At 33.6% G+C, this 20627-nt stretch overlaps 5 protein-coding genes across 6 annotated transcripts; 3 read left to right on the forward strand and 2 right to left on the reverse strand.

Moving 5' to 3' along the window:
* Nucleotides 1-2233: 2233 nt before the first annotated feature.
* LOC106340461 (transcription factor MYB108-like) lies at nucleotides 2234-3550 on the forward strand. Its single transcript, XM_013779341.1, has 3 exons — nucleotides 2234-2439; nucleotides 2569-2698; nucleotides 2827-3550. The coding sequence occupies exons 1-3, from the start codon at nucleotides 2286-2288 to the stop codon at nucleotides 3359-3361; spliced, it is 819 nt and encodes a 272-aa protein (XP_013634795.1). The 5' UTR covers nucleotides 2234-2285; the 3' UTR covers nucleotides 3362-3550.
* A 211-nt stretch (nucleotides 3551-3761) lies between these two features.
* LOC106341143 lies at nucleotides 3762-4388 on the reverse strand. The gene has a single exon (XM_013779962.1). The coding sequence runs from the start codon at nucleotides 4269-4271 to the stop codon at nucleotides 4002-4004; it is 270 nt and encodes an 89-aa protein (XP_013635416.1). The 5' UTR covers nucleotides 4272-4388; the 3' UTR covers nucleotides 3762-4001.
* A 643-nt stretch (nucleotides 4389-5031) lies between these two features.
* Nucleotides 5032-7755, forward strand: LOC106339805 (SWR1-complex protein 4-like). Its single transcript, XM_013778680.1, has 11 exons — nucleotides 5032-5409; nucleotides 5504-5612; nucleotides 5684-5753; nucleotides 5884-5976; nucleotides 6070-6117; nucleotides 6284-6457; nucleotides 6545-6655; nucleotides 6909-7004; nucleotides 7069-7140; nucleotides 7338-7381; nucleotides 7481-7755. The coding sequence occupies exons 3-11, from the start codon at nucleotides 5748-5750 to the stop codon at nucleotides 7536-7538; spliced, it is 702 nt and encodes a 233-aa protein (XP_013634134.1). The 5' UTR covers nucleotides 5032-5409; nucleotides 5504-5612; nucleotides 5684-5747; the 3' UTR covers nucleotides 7539-7755.
* A 432-nt stretch (nucleotides 7756-8187) lies between these two features.
* LOC106342148 (long chain acyl-CoA synthetase 1) lies at nucleotides 8188-13582 on the forward strand. Of its 2 annotated transcripts, none has more exons than XM_013781001.1 (18): nucleotides 8188-8349; nucleotides 9496-9691; nucleotides 9769-9832; nucleotides 9920-10009; nucleotides 10115-10171; nucleotides 10260-10308; nucleotides 10396-10472; nucleotides 10562-10696; nucleotides 10937-11104; nucleotides 11296-11406; nucleotides 11519-11673; nucleotides 11767-11842; nucleotides 11957-12074; nucleotides 12158-12403; nucleotides 12492-12631; nucleotides 12711-12893; nucleotides 12993-13112; nucleotides 13236-13582. In XM_013781001.1, the coding sequence occupies exons 2-18, from the start codon at nucleotides 9546-9548 to the stop codon at nucleotides 13281-13283; spliced, it is 1983 nt and encodes a 660-aa protein (XP_013636455.1). In that variant the 5' UTR covers nucleotides 8188-8349; nucleotides 9496-9545; the 3' UTR covers nucleotides 13284-13582. The 2 variants fall into 2 exon arrangements, with proteins under 2 accessions (XP_013636455.1, XP_013636456.1); XM_013781002.1 differs by having other exon boundaries at nucleotides 8230-8379.
* On the reverse strand, nucleotides 13505-15835 carry LOC106342149 (probable WRKY transcription factor 23). Its single transcript, XM_013781003.1, has 3 exons — nucleotides 15180-15835; nucleotides 14887-15030; nucleotides 13505-14802 (listed from the first exon to the last, which is right to left on the reverse strand). Exons 1-3 carry the CDS (start codon nucleotides 15800-15802, stop codon nucleotides 14382-14384), a joined length of 1188 nt encoding a protein of 395 aa, XP_013636457.1. The 5' UTR covers nucleotides 15803-15835; the 3' UTR covers nucleotides 13505-14381.
* Nucleotides 15836-20627: the final 4792 nt, after the last annotated feature.

Below are 20627 nucleotides of genomic sequence, written 5' to 3' on the forward strand. Positions count from 1 at the left end.
CTAAATTTATGGTTTTTATTTATATTTTTTATTATTTAATTATAATATTTTCATTTTATATTTGAAAGATAAATGAATTTTCTTTCAAACAATATTTTTGTAAATGTATTTTGTAAAAAATAATCAATTAAAATTGTTAGTATCATTGAATATCATTATTTTAGACATAATTTGAGTTTTCGTTTACATCAAAACTTATCATATTTTAGGATAATTTTAATTTAAAATGTAATTTTCATATTTTTCAAACAAATTCTAAAAATATTTTTTAAATATTTTGTTATAATTGTTAAAAAAATATTGAGTTGCATTTCAAATAAAAATGTAAAGATATTAAAAATATTATAATTAAAATATGTAAAATTTAATATAGTTTTAAGGAAATGGTCAAAATAAAAAAATTACACATAAAATAATCATGATTTTTTTTAACTGGACGGATCATTATTTATATGATATCGTACACGAAAGAAAAATTTCTATTTTTAAAATTATCTAATTAACTCTATACTCATTTTTTTATATTTTTTATATGATATCACACAATCGTAAAAAAATAGATAGTTTAAGATGCAAAAAAAAATATTTACTTAATGAATATACTATGAACGAATATTACAAATACATCATTTAATAAAATAAATAATTAAAAACTGAAAATTCATACCGAGTACTTACTTAAAGTGATCTGAAAGTTCTATATGGAAAGCATGTGTTTATTTATTTGTTGAAAAAACAAGATCATTATAGAATAATTATTTACTCCAAAATTTATATTACTCCAAATTCCATTGAAAAAATATCAATCAAGTGAAATACTATTTCACTTATTTACTCTAGTTATTATTCTAAAAAGAAAAAAATACACACACAATTTTACTTTGACTTTAGTTAGAGGAAAACAATTTACTCTATTTTTCTTTTCTCTATTTTTTCAGCTCTTTTCCAGCTCTTCTTTTATTCCATATTACTCCTAATAATACCCACCAAACCCTAGATCATTCTCAATTTCTTAAACATAAACATATTTTTTCCACGTCATGCACAAGGGACTACTAGCTTGGTCAGTTTCCATCCACAATATTCTGGTAAAAATAAAAGCAATAGATCATACTTATATTTTTACTAGTCATTGATTCTACCCCATAGTCTTGTAGGAATAATATCATTCATAAAGAAACTATAGAATATGTTGAAATTGTCACAGATATGGAAACTCAAAAGAAATACATAAAAAAAAACCAGAGATTGTCGAAATTATTGGAAAACTAAGGTAATCGATAATAGGACATAAATTTATAGTTACAGAAGTGATCTGAGTCTGTTCTAGAGTTTCATCCCTCAAAATATAGACTGTGAAGCCCCATTTTTTTTTTTTAATTTGTATCCTTCATATAAAAAATGAAGAAGATTGGCCAAAAAAAAAAAAAATGAAGAAGATGAAATGGTGATTAGCAACAATATTTGATTGATACTTCAGAAGTAATCAGTCATTTTAATCCGATTACAAATATACAACAACTTAAGTCTCGCCTACTGTGTGGTACAATCTAGAAACTCTACAAATAGATCACCCACATCAATGAACTCCCTCGTGGGATTCATCTTTTCAATTTTTTATTATTAATTTTTTTTTTTTTTTTTAAAAAAAAAAAAAAAAATTAGACCAATCACGGCCGTTACGACACGTGGAGTCCGCGCTACAGTGATGAACTTTAAGAGAAAGTGGTTCAACCAATAGAGATTTAGGAGAGAGGGATTCATGTGATTGAATTATTATTATTTTATTTTTTTATTTCTGTGTGAACTCTCCCTATAAACCCTCGATGCGTTGCTCTGGATAAACCCTCGATGCGTTGCTCTGGAGTCTTACCAAAGCAAAAGCTAGAGAGCGTGTTTCTATCCATCTGAACCAGTCAAAGGGTCAAACCTTGGTATTTTTAATTACACAAAAGTTGACCAAACAGAATGTTAATTGTGATTAGAATGGTATACTATATAGTTGCAAAATTCCACTTTATAAACAAGAATAAATATAATAATTGAATAATCACATCACTTATGCCGTGTTCCAGTCACTCTCATTCGTCTACTAATTTTCAAACATCCTTCTTAAAATATCACTTTGTAATTTTTTTTGGTCAAACACTTTGTAATTCTTTATTCTCGCGTTCCTTCACTATATATATAAATAAATCACATATTGCTTAATCACTTCAAATCTAATCCACATTTCACACCATCTCTTTCTCTGTTTCCTTTTCTCTCATTAAAATAATAGAGAAATGGAAAATTACGAGCAAAACTTAAACTCACCAGCTCATGAAGAAGATTCTGATGTACGGAAAGGTCCATGGACCGAGGAAGAAGATGCTATTCTCGTCAACTTCGTCTCCATCCACGGTGATGCTCGCTGGAACCATATCGCTCGTTCCTCAGGTATCAAATTAGTCACCAGTCTCTAATATACACACGGGATCGGCCATGTGTATAACCAAGTGAAACATTAATTTATAGACACAGTTGCAAAGACATAAATGTTTATATACTATATGTTCAAACATGCAGGGCTTAAGAGAACTGGTAAGAGTTGCAGGTTAAGATGGCTTAACTACTTGAGGCCAGATGTTAGACGAGGCAACATCACTCTCGAAGAACAGTTTATGATCCTCAAACTCCATTCTCTCTGGGGCAATAGGTATGTTACCAAAGATGCAAATGTAAATACTTGTTCCCCATTTACTAGTTAACACTTTTATAGAAAATATTATTTTTGTACGGTTATAAATATTTGTTTGTTTGGTTTTTTCTTAAAAAAAATATAAGGTGGTCGAAGATTGCACAATATCTACCGGGAAGAACAGATAATGAAATAAAGAATTATTGGAGAACTCGTGTGCAAAAACAAGCTAAACACCTTAGATGCGATGTTAATAGCAATCTTTTCAAGGAGACAATGAAAAATGTTTGGATGCCTAGATTAATGGAAAGAATCAACGCCCAAACACCATCCCCCACGTATGACCCAGTGGAGTCAGTGATCACCGACCCAGGTCAACCTATCGACAAACAGACTCCGGTCGAGCCAGGTTTTGTTTTAAACCCGGACCAGCATCGTCATCAATTCGTTCAGGCTTCGGAACTGTGCGCAACGTCTTCAACCTCGCCAGCTGAGACGTTATCGGACGTTCAAGACAGGGTAGTGAACGGGTCTGGTTATGATCCGGCGGGTCAAACGGGTTTCTTGGAGTTAAACGATTGGGGCTGTGATGATGGAGACAACATGTGGACCGATGATGAGAGTTTTTGGTTCTTGCGGGACCAGTTCTGCCACGAGACCACATCCTTTTCGTATAATTAAGGAAATTTACGATTATGATACGTAACGAGGAATTCAACTGCGTCACGTTAGGTGTAATAGTCATTCGTGCGTGATGCCATTTTAGATACGGCCTTGGTATACGAATCTTGACTTATTTTAATATGTTTTCTTTTTTCTTTTCCCGTTTAAACTAAGATCTGATCATCACGTACGTGAGGATAACTGTGATTTGTGATATATGTGAATTATTCAATAATATAACGTTTCTAATCGTCAAGAGAACTAACTCGAATCAGTTCATATTTGAGCTGGTCCGTTTTAGTTACGACAAAACATGCAAGGAACACGCTAAATAACACTCGTCAGAACATGACTTATTTGTTTTACTTGATGGTTAAACCATTGATTATTACAAAATCACCCCCGCTAGGATCAGATATAACCGAAAAAATAACATCTTTTATATCAACCTTCATCAAAGTGATCTTGGTAGAACCCAACTTGGTTCAAATTGTTACAACGCATGAGTTATTTCCATATAAATTATTCCTCAATATCTAAAAGCGCACATATACAATTTGGTAGTCCAAAAGGCTCATATACCTCATGAGAAATATGCATGGTCGATTCAATGATACGTAACACGATAAAACATAAAATTATGCAAATCATTACAAACTTACAAGAACAAGTGATTCTTGACGATGATCCAATAAAACCTTTCATCCATATCGTTGATCCCACTCGTGGTTTCGATAGTAAACTCGTGATTATCGATGCCATGCGATGCGTCAACGACCGAAGTACTCTTCCTCGTCGTGTTCTCGGCTCCGGCGACATTTCTGTAAAGTTTCAACGTTGACAAAGAAGTCACCGCCGTCTCTGGCTCCTCTTCGGGCGTAAGACGGCAACTCATCAGGGCTCTAAAGAACATCACTATCGACGCCATGAGTATCAGACGTCACACGATGCTTTGGTTAACTTTTAATTACGTATCTAATCAATTTTAAGTGCAAAGACAAACACACACAAAACATATATACGTGCGTTTGTGTGTGTGCTTGGTTCAGTGTGTATATAGTCTTAACCACCATCGTTGAATGCTGAAATAAGACAGGACAACGTGGAAAACATAATAGAAACTAGTTTTGGTACGTACATGTTGATTTACTAAAGTACCATTGCAGGAGTGTCAAGAGGGAGTTTGTAAGCGTGGCATTATGGTCCTTTCACAACATGGTTTAGATGTGGAAGAGAAAGAAAAGAGTTCATCTTCAGCAAGAAACAATGAGAGGAGGAGAGGAGATATTCTTATTTGATTTTTTAAAAAGGAGCTTTATGAAAATATCATGATCTAATCCTTTCTCGTACTGGTCAACTATGGTTGAACTAACCTTCTAGATTCTCCTTTTTGGGTAACTTTAGCATTTTGGTCAGTAAACCTGTATAGAAAACTTTTATTATGTTTCTTAATTTCATATTTTTTTTGTCAACTTCTTAATTTCATATATCTTGGAAAACTATGTGTTTTGTATACATAATATATAAGTTTTATTTCAATAATAACATTTGGGCGTAATAAAAAAAATTGTAAAAAAATCAATATTTATTTTCCAAATCTCTCCACTAATAAAGGTTTCGTTTAGGTTGACTGTAGGAAACTAGATAGGCTAACGTAAGCCGAAGAGTGTCGATTCCGGAAACGATGCCGTTTAACTACGAAGTGGAAAAAAAAAAAAGTGAACTCACCAAGCGTTCTTTGGCGCTCAAAAATCCCCAAATCCTCGGGGAAATTGGAAACCCTAACTTCCGAATCGAATCGAAGATCGTATTGTTTCCGGGTTGGATGATAGCTACCCGTTGAATGGGTGGTACGGACGCGAAAGACATTCTCGGGTTGCGGAAGACGCCACTCCACGAGAAGAAAGCTCGACCCCAGAAGGAGTCTCATAGAAAACCCGATGGCATTTCGCGCGAAAGGATTGATTTTTCAGTTGAATTGGGGCTGTTAATATTATGTGGTCTTTGTTGAATTGCCTTCAATTGATGTTACCCACTTAAAGCGTCCTCCTCCACCTCATGAGATGGTCTCAAATTTATTGACTTTATTAGATGATTCTTCTTCTATCGAGTTTGATGATGATAGTGTTAAGTAAGAACACCCTTCTTTCTTTCCTTCAGGTTGCTTGGCAATGGCTTCACATCAGTTGTTTCAATTGTGTGAAAGGGTTTGATCTCCGTTTCACTGTCATTGCTGATCGCTTCCCATTATCCCGGACTCTAGAGAGTGGTTTGTTTTCACCCTTTGCCCCTTCGTTTGTTAGAAAATACGAGGACTGAGAAATTCTCTTTCTTTTGTAGTGTGACTCGGGCCCTGCTGCGTGCTAGAGCTCAGTCTCCAGCAGATTTGGCAAACCATCCTCTGATGAAGGAAGGTCAGTTTCCACTTTTATATATCTTCTGAGCTATTAAATAGTTGTTTTAGCAATCTTTTCCTATTTATGTTATCTGGAGAGAACATTATCTCTAAAAAGCTGTTTTTCAATATATTTGCGTAGCAGGAGCCTTATGATATGACACGCGATAGAGAGCGCAAACGTGCATTGTCAATGGTCCTGTCCCAGAGTAGACACCAGGAGAAGAAAGATGCTGAGGTCTTTCTCTTTAATTTTTTTTTTACTAAAAATGCATTTAGAAAATATAAAAATAGTTCTCTGCTTTATCTTACCCGTCTCTCGTAACTACAGATTCTTGCTGAGGCTAAAAGAATCACAGAGATTCGTTTGGCTGCACGTGTAAGTGCTGTCTTTAAATCAATATATACTCACTCGTACTAACTAAATAACAATAGATAATTTTTTTGCTTACGGTGATTGAAGATGACCTTTTACCTTAGACGCATATTAGAACTCAATCCTCATCATCTTGTCTCTATAACGATTGGTCTTTCTGGTTGTCCAGCGTGCGGCAGATCTTGATGTGTCTGGGAATGAGAATATCGGTCTTGATAAAGCTGATGGAGGTCCAGGGTGTAGTGTATCTCCATCTTCCAATTCTCAACTTCCTGCAACTGCCGTGGCTCCATCAATACTAACTATGGCAGATTATGCCTCTACTCTTGCTTCTCTGCGCATGGTGAGTCTCTCTCTCTCTCTCTTCCTCTCTATGCTTTTTTTTTTTTCATTTGGGCCTCCAGTGATCTGATTTCTGTTTAATTTCCAGCTTCATGTGTACTTGAGAACCTATGGACTTGAACAAATGGTTCAAGCTGCAAGCTCTGCTGTTGGTCTTCGAACGATCAAGCGCGTTGGGCAGACTCTGCAAGATCTCGGGGTTTGTTTTTGCTTTCGTGCTCTGTTTAACTCTTTCTATTTATTTAAATATCATGCCCGTTGACTGAGCAATGAGACTTTAATTAATTGTACATTATAAAGGGCACTCTCTCTCACTGAAGGTAGCTTCTGCATGTCTTCTACTACTAACTTATGGGTATTTTGGGTTTGGATAGAGGCTAGCTTCTTATGAGCTGCTGCTTTTGAGATTATGCAAAATGGATTTTTGAGTATATAGAGTTTCTGTTTTACAGGTTAATTTAAAGCCAAAGGTTCCTACAAAAACTGTATGTGATGAGTATCTTGAATTACGGAAAGAAATTCTAACACTACTGAATCTTCAGAAGCAGGTAATCTATATAGAGTTCACAAATATACAGCCTGCTTCTTTTTCTAACTTGTTTCCTTTTTCAGCTACAGTATAAAGAATCAGAAGGCTCATCACACCGTGAAGGGACCTATGCCGCAATGCCAGATACTCCAAAGGTCAGCATCATAACTTGAATCGCCAATTATTACTGAAGTTTCATCTTCTTGCGGATATATATATATCTCTGATCGTTTTGTATTTGATCAGGATCGTGTTTTCGCATCTGAGCCATATATTTCCTTATCTTCTTTGTTTCAGAATTGTATTTACTACTTAACCATCTCTAACTTGCAATTTGTGTGTCTGTGTTTAGGAATTTCAGCTGAAAGACCAATCAAGAAGGAACCGAAGCGCAAGGTGATGCAGATGAGAGTCTGGTCTTTCTTTTCATATTGATTTCTCAGCATATATATAACACTAAGATCTCAGTAACAATATGTTTTGTGAATCGTACAGGGTCCTGGAAGGCAGGCAGACACTCCTTCACCAGCTCATAAGCGGCCTAGAAAATTGAAAGCATCTGATCTCTAAAAATGTTCTCACTACTGATTCACTATTTTCATTTGCATGTTTTGCCGGTGACGCTGCACTATTTTGAATTGTCCCAAGAATAAATTTGTCAATTGTGATTCCAAGTTTTATCAAGTGTAGACCAGTCTAAAACACAAGAACCTACAGTACAGTCATCATGTCCAAAACACGAGTTTAAGGGATTAGTAAATTTAAACCAATGCAATTGTATCATTAAATCTCTGCAATTTTTTTTTTCTTACTACAACTTTGATTAAATTAGTTTTTGAAAATGTCAAAAAGCTTGTCACAAACGTCAAATTATTATATGCTTTATTTATTAATAAACAAAGTATGTTCATGATGGACGTAATTTCAATTAATGTAAAATAGTAGTTTTGTGTTAAAAAGAAGAAGTAAAATAGAAGTTTCAAGATTTATGGAAAATTTAACTATTGGCGAACTACAAGTCTATACCCTAGCCTATACAAGACAATAATTAATTAATGAAATATAATTGGGTGGATCAATCAATTTTCTTGTTTCATATTTTTTTCTATTCTTCTTTATCATTTTTTCTATAACAAACTCATTTATTATTATAGTATAAACTACAAACTACAAACTACAAACTACAAACTAACAACCATTTCTGAGGTCCTCAACTTATATTCTTTCTCTCTGGTCATTTCTAAGGGATTCATACACAAAGATATATATTAAAACAAAGCTTCAAGCCGGTGAAAAACAATCCGACATGATCTAAAGATCATCTGCAAACTACTACAATCCTTTCTTATACCAACTGAGCTAAGGTCGGTTGCTTAATATTTGCTTTTCTTCAGGTTATTTCATTTCTTTTCTGCTTTTGGTATTTTAGATCAGAACAATTTTGATGGTTTCTTTATATTTCTTTTTAAAACGTTGGAACGAGAGAGCCTAAAATCGTTATTCTTCTATTTACCCTTGTATTAAGAAAAATATATAATGAGTGTTGAAGTATGAAGATGTCTAGGTCTGCTAGAGAACGTCACAAGTTACAACTACATCACTTTCATATTTGTTATTTTCAGAGTTTTTCATATATTCATTAAATTCTCCAGTCATAAAATTGTGTAGTATTGTAAAGAACATGGTGAAAAGAGGGATAAAGAGAGTGAAGCCAGGGTTATCCATATGTTCACGTTTAAGGCGTGACTAGTGAATTAGTTTATGATACATTATTAATTATAAGTTTAGTTGATGTTAAACGGCCGTGAAAATAACGGAGACTCGACTTATGTTATTTAATTTATTATTTTTCTCTGAAATATGAAATCCTCAAATCATAATATAGGAAACCAAATTTGTTTCAAATCTGAATGAAGTAGTTATCTTAGGTCACCATTAACCCTACCTCTTAAGTGGGCTCTTAAGAGATGACTCCACCATTTTTTTTAAACCAGGTTTTTTCTCCTTTTCTGTAAGAAGTGATTTAGTTGGGTTTTTATACTCTTCGCGGACCCTACTGATACGTGGCGGTCCGCGATTGGTTCGTTTTTAATTTTTTTTTTTTAAATGTGACAAAAAAAAATTCTAAAAACCCCTAGCGTTAATCATGGTCTTAAGTTTTTATAATAATACTAATAATATATAAAAACTTTGGGTTTCTGCTCCGTATGGTTAGGTGGATCGGACCGGTGACAAATAAGTGCCATTAATTTACTTTGTACATAATAATATAACTAACGTACGGAATACGCAAGCAGATTAATTCATGAAACTTTAATCCACAAATGCAAAACTATATGATATATTCCCTCATTTTCTTATTTTCCTCATTTTGTAACCAAGTTACTCTTTCAGTGATTCTCTTACTACATTTAACATTTAGTTCCTAAAATTTTGTACCATTCATCAATTCTGGCAGTGTTATATATCTCAATATTAACACTGTCTTATTTCATTTGTTTTACATAAAGAAAAATTAGATTTGGAGCTTCTCTTGAAAGAACGGAAAACAAAAGAAAGAATGAAGTCTTTCGCGGCGAAGGTGGAAGATGGAGTGAGAGGGGAAAACGGGAAGCCGTCGGTAGGTCCGGTATACCGGAATCTTTTGTCGGAAAAAGGTTTTCCTCCAATAGATTCTGATATCACCACTGCTTGGGACATTTTCAGGTATATTATCATTAACAAAACTGTTATCATCTTTTGTATGTAACTATTGTTGATGAATCTCTTTTGGGTTTTATTAGTAAATCAGTCAAGAAATTCCCTGACAACAAGATGCTTGGATGGCGTCGAATCGTCGATGAGAAGGTGATCTTTTAAAGTCTTCTTACTAAAAAGATAAAAAGTTATGTGTAAATATTTGTTTTATAAGTGTATTTGTACGGGGTCGGTTAGGTTGGACCGTATATGTGGAAAACTTACAAGGAAGCATACGAAGAAGTTCTGCAGATTGGCTCTGCATTACGTGCTATTGGAGCTGAGCCTGTAAACATTTTTTACACACCTCTTTCTAAAAACCATCTCATTATTCTTAGTGTTCTTGGAGATTAGTATATATATTGAAATAAATTGGTGCATGCATATATGTAGGGGTGTCGAGTGGGGATCTATGGAGTTAATTGTCCTCAGTGGATCATAACAATGGAGGTTCATCTCTTTTGATAAAAGAAATTCTCTTTTTTTTATATATTAAAGTTTCTTACAAAATTTATACGAATTTTGTGGATATATTTAGGCATGTGCGGCTCACACTCTAATCTGTGTACCTCTATATGATACCTTGGGTAGGTTAAATTTTACAGTATTTTATTGTAGTGTTGCGGCTCAGTGTTATTGACACAAGAGTCAAACAAAAAAATATTGTTCTGTAGGTTCTGGAGCAGTGGATTATATCGTTGATCAGGCGGAAATCGATTTTGTATTCGTCCAAGAGACCAAGATTAAAGGGGTTAAGATCTTTGAAAATTACTTTCAATAATCATACATTTAATATACTACGTACGTGAATAATAAATTTTGTATGTTACTGATATTTAGCTTCTTGAGCCAGACCGCAAATGTGCTAGACGGCTAAAAGCCATAGTTTCCTTCACTAATGTGAGCGAAGAGCATAACCTCAAGGGTTCAGAAGTTGGAGTCAAAACATACTCTTGGCTCGATTTTCTCCAAATGGTTCGTCTCTCGTTTTATTTTCTAAAATAATAGTTATGTAACTTTACGATAGTACAATACTACAATCTATATGAAATGGTCGGACCATTCTTTGAGGTATTTAATAACAGGCACATGTTGAACTAACTTACGGCATTTGATTTTTCGTGCATGTGCACAGTAATAAATGAATTAAGTCCCACACACACATATGCATTGATGACTGATGATAAAATATCTTTTTGTTGACTGATTGAGCAGGGATGTGGGAAACCGGAAGAGACTACCCCGCCTAAGCCGTTTAATATATGCACCATAATGTATACCAGCGGCACGAGTGGTGACCCTAAAGGTGTGGTTTTGACTCATGAAGCTGTGGCCACTTACATTGTTGGCATGGATCTTTTCATGGACCAGTTCGAAGACAAGGTAAACTATGAATCGTCTTTAACAAAATACCAAAAATATATCGGTGTTTAAATTTAATCCAAAGAACAAAAACAAAACTTCTTGAATGTTAAAACAATACTATTAGACTAACACCATTACATTTATAACTATATTATCTTGTGTTTCTGCTTAAATCCTCTGTTTTCTTTGGGTGGGTCAAATACAAGCAGATGACACATGAAGATGTGTATCTCTCTTTCTTGCCGCTGGCTCATATTCTTGACCGTATGAATGAAGAATACTTCTTTCGCAAAGGGGCCTCCGTTGGCTATTACCATGGAGTATGTTAAATCTCTTAAAGAAACACAAACATTCATCAACTTGTGGAACAAGATAGATAAAGGAATCACTAAGAGACTTGAATATATACATGTTGATGTGTACTTTGCGTAGGATTTGAATGTGTTACGCGATGACATTCAAGAATTGAAACCAACTTATCTAGCTGGAGTTCCAAGAGTGTTTGAGAGAATCCACGAGGGTATTCAAAAGGCTCTTCAGGAACTTAACCCGAGAAGGAGATTTATCTTCAATGCTCTCTACAAGCAGTAAGCAACTTCATCGTTAAATGCTCTATTTTCTTCTTACTTCTATGTTCTCTAATGATGTAACATTGCAAAACAAAATGATGGATGATGCAGCAAGCTTGCATGGTTAAATCGTGGATATTCTCATAGCAAAGCTTCACCCATGGCTGATTTCATAGCCTTCGGAAAGGTTTAAACCAGTTAAAAATAATCGTTTTCTTCTTTGTATATTGAGAGTTTTGTTTTGTTTTTGGTCATTACATAAACTGACTTTTCGCTGTTTTTTTTTTTATTTATGTTAAAGATTAGAGACAAACTGGGAGGTCGAATCCGGTTGCTAGTATCTGGAGGAGCACCTTTGAGCACAGAGATTGAGGAGTTCCTGAGAGTTACTTGCTGTTGCTTTGTCGTCCAAGGCTACGGTATATATACTCATTCTACGGTTTCTTCTCTATGTTTTGTGTTTGTCAAGGAAAGCCAATGGTGATGTGATTGTTTTGAATAGGTCTGACGGAGACGCTTGGAGGAACAGCTATGGGCTTCCCGGACGAGATGTGTATGCTAGGGACAGTCGGTATTCCGGCGGTTTACAACGAGATACGGCTTGAGGAAGTGGCTGAAATGGGCTACGACCCACTTGGGGAAAATCCGGCAGGCGAGATCTGTATAAGAGGAAAATGTTTGTTTTCTGGTTATTACAAGAACCCTAAACTTACTCAAGAAGTCATGAAAGACGGATGGTTCCATACAGGTGACTGACTGAATAAAAAAAAATTCTATTGTTCTGATTCTGGTCTCTAAATTGTTCTTGACGTGGGTCATGTTGGTCTTTTTTACAGGAGATATTGGTGAGATTCAATCAAATGGAGTACTTAAGATAATTGATCGTAAGAAGAATTTGATCAAACTCTCTCAAGGGGAGTACGTTGCTCTTGAGAACTTGGAAAACATCTATGGTCAAAACTCTCTTGTCCAAGATGTATATTTCTCAGCTCTGAAAGCAAGCCGTTTAGGTTTCTCCTCAAATTTCAGTCTGTTTTTATGCTTGTGTTTCTCAGATATGGGTTTATGGAGACAGCTTCAAATCGATGCTTGTTGCGGTGATTGTTCCAAACCAAGAAACCATAAAACGTTGGGCTAAAGAACTTGGTTTTACTAAACCATTCGAAGAACTATGTTCTCTCTCGGAGTTGCAAGAGCACATCATTTCAGAACTGAAGTCCACGGCAGAGAAGAACAAGGTTTGTTTAAACTGGTTTGATTTAATCTATATCAAATTTCTTCAGTTAAAGTTACTAACAGAAACTAATCGTGGATTTGAAAAAAATATATATATATAGCTAAGAAAGTTTGAGTACATCAAAGCAGTGACGGTGGAGACAAAACCTTTCGATGTAGCGAGAGACTTAGTGACTGCAACGCTCAAGAACCGGAGGAACAACCTGCTCAAGTATTATCAGGTTTCAAATTTTCTTTGTTTCACTTTTTTTCTAGATCAGTTTTTTCTTAAAAATTTTAGTTATTTATAGACTAGTAGATATAAATGTGTGCTCCGTTCAGTCCTCTAACGTTTCATTATACAGGTACAAGTCGACGAGATGTACAGAAAATTGGCGTCAAAGAAAATCTGAAAGTGTTGCGATGATGTGTGTGCTACTATTGATAATTATGTTATATATAATGCCAATAATTGATAGACATGAGCCTTATGCTTTCTGTAATGAAGATAAAGATGAGGAAACTCCTATCTTCGTTTGATACAGTTTAGTACGTCATGCATGTGAGTCATAACAAGGATAGTTGATGAAGCAACTTATTCATAAAAGTCTCTGGTAGTAAACACTTGATTCTCTTTGTTGAGGAACCAGTGGGTCTCTCTAAGTTTGTCTTTTGGTCATATACTTTTTAAACTATCAAGAGTTTATGTACTTTTGCTTTCGGTTGCAAACGTGGCCTTGTTTGGGACAATGATTATGTACCTTCTGTTTGGGATTATCATCACTCACCGTAAAGGTCAATACAGACATACTAAATCCAATGGCGTTGCCATGCACTCACTAGACAAAAAGTAGTATAACCTCATCAGTTTGTTTCTTTTCTTCTTCTTTTTTTCCTTCCTTGTTCTGTTCAATTGAACATTTTCATATACACACACACGCATGGCTGCAAAATAGCATAAAGAAAAAAGTTAATATGCATGGTAATCTGCTTTTTACTTTTTGTTCATTTCTTAATTTGTGGGATTTGTTCTTTTTTTTACCCTTTTCCAACAAGTCTATGCACTTAGGGGAATACACAATCTTTAATCGCTGCTATGTTTCACAACCATTAAAAAGACTTGCCACTATCGCTGCTATGTTTTTCTTTTCCTCAAATATATTTTATATAGACTATGATCGGTAATATATAAAATTAGTATGCAATTCAAAAGTTGTAGCGAATCATATTTACCAAAATACTGCCATTCATGTTTTTCTTGTTAGATTGCGATTCAAGTTAACTATGCTACCAACCAATGTTTAATAGTATTTTAGTTTTGCAGTAAACTAAAATTTTCTTGCCTAGTTATGCATGGTTGCATCGCTGAAAAAAACATCAGTAGGTGACATTACCTTAGGACTTTTAGATCTACATCTGCCTCATGAAAACGAAGTGATCCGTTTCTTTAAAACAATTATACAAACAAAACCTTAATTTATACATATTACAATACTAAATAGAGACTATAACTACTCTTCCTTCAACATATGACACGGGACAACATCCTGAAGAAGTCCATTATCTCTAACCAAACCTCGACTCTTCTTCACACGTTCATCATCACCATACCCATGTGTGTGGCTGTTAACGTACTGTCCGACTCCTCCAAAACAAGACAAGACTTCTTGTTGTTGGTGGTAATGGACAAGCTGTTGGAACTGAGGAGATATTAGTGTTGAGCTCTCCATTGGAAACCCAAAGTTACCACCAAGATTTGAAGCAACTCCTGACGATCCGAAGAAGCCTCCACCGGGGACTGGACGAGACATGAGTGGACTAATGTGTGTGTGTTGACCTTCGTAGGTCGTAACCACAGTGCTTGGATCTCTGAATGATCTCTCTACTCTCTTCTTCACGTTACATGAAGCTGTTGTGCAACGGTAGTAACTCCTACAAAACAAAACACCATCATATATTATATATACAAAAATTAGCTTCATACACTTAGGGTTTAACAATATTCTCATTGTTTACCTAGGAAAAGGACTGTTTTTGACTGCTTTCTGACCATATTTTCTCCAGCGATAACCATCTTCGAGATGATCAACCTCACTCTTTGTCATGAAGGCTACTCTTGGCTCTCTCTGTCTCTTCAGGCTATTATTCTTTGGTTTCACCCTGTTCATACACAATAAAACATATATTTTAAAATGCTTTACGTAATGAAACCATTTTCTCTCTAACTCTATTTCTCCAACTTATTAATTTTCCGCCCATTATAAAGAAAAGTATATTCACTTTCAATGAGACAAAAATGAGACTCTTACTGTTTATTAGTATCACTCTTCTTATGTCCCTCTTCTTCTTCTTGGTCTTCTCTTTTAGCTTTCTCTTCGTTTGCATCCTCGCTTGACGCCGAAGAAAACGAGGAGGAGTTAGGTGTCGCCGGTGAATTTATCAGAAAATGATCCGAACAAAAAGATTCCACCCTTGACGTCACTGACTTATCTGCAGTCGCGTCACCGTTTGACGGTGGAGCTTGAAAGATAGTTGAATCAGCAGAAGGCAGTTTAACAAACGGTTGCGTTTGCGGTTGGAGCGTTTCAAGAAGGAAGGAATGAGGTGAAGCAGCAGCAATGCCCTGAAGCTGATGATGTTGCTGAGAACCTAATAACTCAAATGAATCCCTCTCCGCCGCCATCAAATCTCCAAACTCCCAAACGCTTAGAGACGATGGGTGATAAAAACTAGTAAACTCCATTGCTTTCTTTCCAAGTTTCCAAGAAAGTAAATAAAAGTTGTAAACACGTACCGTTAACTTAAAACAGAGTAGTCGCGCCAGAACAGAGATGGACAAGAAAAAAATATAAACCAATAAAGAAGAGAGGTGATGAGAAAGAAGAGAGGAGAGAGGACTAATTATTGTGCAGGAGTTGATGATGTTTGTCATTGTGTTTGTTTAAATGGGGAGAGCTGGGTTTGATGCTCACCGGCAGTAGCAGGTCGTTATTCAACACGAAAGTTACAGTAACCGGTCACCGGCCAAGTTTTTTCAAAATTGTAGCCATTGGTCAACGCGTTAGTCAGTGAAAACACACAGTGAAAGTTTTAATACGTCCGGTTTTGACTGGTTCAATAGTTAACCGGTTTTAACGCGCTAGTGTGAACGAGAACGAAAATAAATAAAAGGCGTTGGTGTTTGTTTTGGCTGCATGGGAATATTAATGTGAACATAAAACTTGTCTTTTTCTTTAAAACAAAAAAATTCCTTTTAAAGTTCTTTAAATAGCTTAAAGATATATATATCATAGACATATCTCACCGATAAGATGTGTTCCTTTCTCGAGCCAAGATACATTTGTGGACGGTGAGACTGTTGTCCGTGAATATTGATTTCAGTCACAATTATATAAGCAGTGATGTACAAATCAAATTTCATAGTACTGCCTCGGTGTAATTGTAGATGATGGTGGATATGTAAATAATAAGGTCGTTTATTACATCAATTTTTTTTAAAAAAAAAACATTTTGTGATTCACTATGACTTTTGAAGAATGAATAATAATAATAATAATAAAATGGTGGACAATAAGAAAATTCGTATCATATAAATGGAAAAAGGCCGAATTTAATGGACCGCGTGTTCACATCTTCTTTTTGTCCGTTGGAATGTGATTGATTATATGTAAAAAAACTGATAAAAGCCTGCAGCGCAGCTAATATATTCTTCTTGTACAACTTCGTATGGTGGAATTAATGCTATAAAACAACAAAGATAAAAAGGGATTCAGTCTTAAGAAAAATATCCAAATAACGCTCAAAACGTGTAGAACTATAATATAACGTCACTGACCTCACTATGTATATTGTATATTTTCCATTTTGCAAAAAAAAAAAAAATAAAATAAAATAAAATATTTTCCATCTTGCGAAACAGTATCTACTGAATATATGTAGACAAAAATTTATGTAAACAAAAACATATGAAGCTTATTTTTTTTTATTTTTTTTTAAAAGAATATGAAGCTTATTTTAAGGTAGATGAACACGTATACGGCGTTCATGCCTTAAAAATTTCGAAATAAATTAAATAACTTCTCAATGTAGGTAGAGAGACTGTAGAGTCCTGAATTTATTTTAAACTTCAATTTTTGTTATAACCCAAGGCATCTTGATACACACTTATTTGCGTTTTCTCATCACGTTAGTAAGTTTGATTTTAATACATTAGTTGCACCAATTATTGATGTACTTGTGTATATATACAAAATGGCTACTTAATAATTATTTTAATTATAAAACTTGGTGGGTCCAAAGCAAATCCGGAATATATATATTTTTTTTTTAAATCCGGAATATATTAAAACTTAAGGGCCCAGATTTATATAACTCCTGCATGCTTCATGAATTTTTTTTATGTTTATAACCAGCGGTGATCCCTATGACACAAAAAGATAAAGGTAAAAGAAAAGTCATGATTTGAATTTCTCTTTTTGTTTCTTTACCTATTTTCCAAACAGAATTTGCTTTATCCTTTCTAAATTTTTACCTAGGTTTTGTAAATTTATATCAAGAATGAAGTTACTTGTTTTTTGTTCAATGGGAAAAAGAAGAAGAAGACTTAGTCGTGCCTCTGGATAGCGGTTTTGTGTATATTGTGTCTGCCCCTACAAAGATTTATCAGAGTTTGTGTTTAGGATTTTAATTTTTTTTCTCTCTGTTTTTTGTCATTTTCTGTAATTCTGTCAAAAACAAAAAAATTTGGTAATAATAATCTTTACATTTTTACCAAAAAAAAAATAGTGGTTTTGTGTATGTTGTGTTTGCCCCTGCAAAGATTTATTTGAGTTTGTGTTTAGGATTTTAATTTTTTTTTCTCTCTATTTTTTGTCATTTTCAGTAATTCTGGCAAAAATAAAAAATTTTGGTAATAAGAATCTTTACATTTTTATTAAAAAAAAAAGTAAAGAAGACGAAGAAGCATGCACGTGTGGTGTACCATGGGGGAAGAATGAGTAGTGACCCACTCCCGTATAATTTGCTTGCAAACCTAGCTCTTCTTTTGCATGCTTCCATGATTTTGTTTTCCCCTTTGTCAGGGCATCTCTAACAATAATACACCAAATTTGATGTTTTGGTGTCATAATATTTTTGTCATCTCTAACAATTACGTCAAATTTTACATTAAATGTAATATTATATATTATTTGATGTTTTTAATTCTTAAAGTTTTATATTTTTTATTATTTATAATTGATAAATAATTATTTAGTCACATTTCGTTTTATATTTTTTATTATTTATATTATATTATATTTGTTTTTTTAGTATAAATTTTATTTTCTACAATCGTGGGTCATGTAGTTCTCTGGTCTCTATCCGATGCATGTAGCTTATAGGCTTATAGCCTTATAGTATCAGTTTTACCTACCTATATATTGAACTAACCTACAACATTTGTTAGTTGTGTTTTCGCATTAATCTTATACAGTGTTCATTTATTTTGTATGAGTATGAAGTTTGAGTAGATATTTGTTAATGGGAACGTTTTAGAAAAGAAGAAAAGGGTTTCAATCAAGATTGGTAAAACGCGGGGCTCGGTGTTAGCTTTGGGTTGCGCACATTGATGTTGGCGTATGTTACTCCCGCGATTGCAAATATTACACGTATCCCGTTTGTCGGCTCGTCTGTCCTACGATTCCACCTGGGACCTGCCAGAATTCCAGTGGCCCATTTTTATCCTTCATCCGCATACAAATTTTAGATGGACGTGAAATAAAAGGTCCAAAGGTGCAATTTAAATAACGATATTATATATAAACAGGATGATAGAAAAGGTCGATTAGCATCACCGAACGATAAAGATAAATTTATTTATTTATTTTTACAGAAAGGTTGCTTCTTGGATACGTCTAGGATCTCTAAAGCGTCGTAGATAGATATAATAGGAGAAATAAGGGGAATTAAAGTTTTTAAAAGAGCTACTACATTCAAAGTAGATACATAATTTGATAATTATCATTATAATTGTTATATATATTAAATTTTACTCCGGTCACGAGTCACTAGTCTTCCACTATACCACGTATTGCTGCCGCGGTTCATAAAACATTAGTTTAGAATATTGGGACATATATCATATAATATAGTCAGGCCGTTGATATTTGAATTTAAAAGTTAATACTTCACGTTCCACTATATAGATTATATTATTGTTTAGTGTTTATATTAATTTATACATACCCATTGCCACACACAAAACAAATTTGGTATTCTGGTGCACATGGCGTCGAAAGAACTGTATGTGGATGATTACTTTCTCAATGAAAAAATTATATGGATGAACTTTATAATATGTTACAACGTATTCACGTATGTCTCAAATTATTATTAATTACTTCATCCGCTGTTTTTAATATATCATACGTCATATTATAAAGTAGAACACTACAATGTACATAATACGTGACTATATATGCATTTTAAAAATCATATATAATGTATTTAAATCTAATCTAGATCTCGATCCGCGCAACCGCGCGGTTTTTGTTTTCATTTATTTTTATATAAATATTTTGTTTTCAATTCTAAATTGGTATATATTATAATATATGTGTCTATCAATTTTTAAAACATAATAAGTTTACAGTATATTTTTTTCATTGAATAGATTGTTTTAAACTTTCACATGTATTTGTATCTTCTTCTATATATATATTTTCGGATTATTATTTCATTATTAAAATCGTAACTATATATATAAAGATTAGTAAAATATTGTTTTATTGTCATATTCAAAGATATTGTAATTTCACAAATTTGAAAAGTTTTTAAAAAATTAAACTTTTCGCTTCATAGATTTATATTATCGAGTAAATAATTAAATATTTAGTTTTTGTTTAATTTTTAAAATAAACTATATAGTTTAAAATTTGTTTTCATTGGTTTAAGATAGTAAAGATTAATCATTGTTAGATAATATGATTTTTGTTATTTTTTAAAAAATCTTTATAATTTTAAAAGTTAACATATGACAAATATTTAAATATTTAACATATGGAGGTATAGTATTACAACATTAAATTATATCTATTTAATTTATACTATTTATAAATCCAATGAATCATCTATTCTTTAAATCCAATTATTGATGACCCAATAAAAATTTCTGGTAGGTCCAAAATTTAAATGATAACATTAGAGATTAAATGTAATACGATTTTCTAGGAATAAACCTATTAGGTCCATTTTAAAAAAAAAATCACACATGAATTAGGGATGTGAGTTCTGTTTTAATATATAACATGTGTTCTCTATCAAGAGAAACCCTTCCAGAGGAGTAGAGAAGGCATGAATCAAGGGATATGTGACGGTGTTTCTTTTGTTCATGGATACTTTTGTCTCGTGAATTCACAAGTAGCAATCAAATCCCTAATTGAATGCCTTTTTGCTATTTTAATTGAAAGGAAATACTCAAAACGCAACTCGTATCTCATGTGTTGACTCACTTAAGATCTTTTACAATACTAAAATGAAGCTGTGAATGAGTTAAAACAAAAATAGTTAATTAATAAACGTTGTGTTGGTATACGCACATGGGTAAGTTAAGGTAAACGCATTTTGGGATCTTATTTTATTTGTTAATCGCCGCAGCAAACATAATGCCGATTCATATAAAATCATGTCTAGGCATTAACCAGAGAAAAAGACAAAAATAGCACTAAATCAAGTTTATGTTCCCAAACTAGCACTCAAAGTCAAAAGTCACAAAAATA

This window comes from Brassica oleracea, chromosome C4, assembly GCF_000695525.1.
Source record: "Brassica oleracea var. oleracea cultivar TO1000 chromosome C4, BOL, whole genome shotgun sequence".
NCBI lineage: Eukaryota > Viridiplantae > Streptophyta > Magnoliopsida > Brassicales > Brassicaceae > Brassica > Brassica oleracea.

Coding starts and splice junctions, on each gene's coding strand:
- LOC106340461 (XM_013779341.1), top strand. CDS start 2,286: ATGGAAAATTACGAGCAAAACTTAAACTCACCAGCTCATGAAGAAGAT. Junction 2,440..2,568: donor CCATATCGCTCGTTCCTCAG/GTATCAAATTAG, acceptor TCAAACATGCAG/GGCTTAAGAGAACTGGTAAG. Junction 2,699..2,826: donor CATTCTCTCTGGGGCAATAG/GTATGTTACCAA, acceptor AAAAAATATAAG/GTGGTCGAAGATTGCACAAT.
- LOC106341143 (XM_013779962.1), bottom strand. CDS start 4,271: ATGGCGTCGATAGTGATGTTCTTTAGAGCCCTGATGAGTTGCCGTCTT.
- LOC106339805 (XM_013778680.1), top strand. Junction 6,118..6,283: donor AGATTCGTTTGGCTGCACGT/GTAAGTGCTGTC, acceptor CTGGTTGTCCAG/CGTGCGGCAGATCTTGATGT. Junction 7,005..7,068: donor TACTGAATCTTCAGAAGCAG/GTAATCTATATA, acceptor TTCCTTTTTCAG/CTACAGTATAAAGAATCAGA.
- LOC106342148 (XM_013781001.1), top strand. CDS start 9,546: ATGAAGTCTTTCGCGGCGAAGGTGGAAGATGGAGTGAGAGGGGAAAAC. Junction 9,833..9,919: donor GTCGAATCGTCGATGAGAAG/GTGATCTTTTAA, acceptor GGGGTCGGTTAG/GTTGGACCGTATATGTGGAA. Junction 12,894..12,992: donor CCACGGCAGAGAAGAACAAG/GTTTGTTTAAAC, acceptor ATATATATATAG/CTAAGAAAGTTTGAGTACAT.
- LOC106342149 (XM_013781003.1), bottom strand. CDS start 15,802: ATGACAAACATCATCAACTCCTGCACAATAATTAGTCCTCTCTCCTCT. Junction 15,031..15,179: donor AAGAGTGATACTAATAAACA/GTAAGAGTCTCA, acceptor GTGTATGAACAG/GGTGAAACCAAAGAATAATA. Junction 14,803..14,886: donor AAAAACAGTCCTTTTCCTAG/GTAAACAATGAG, acceptor TTTGTTTTGTAG/GAGTTACTACCGTTGCACAA.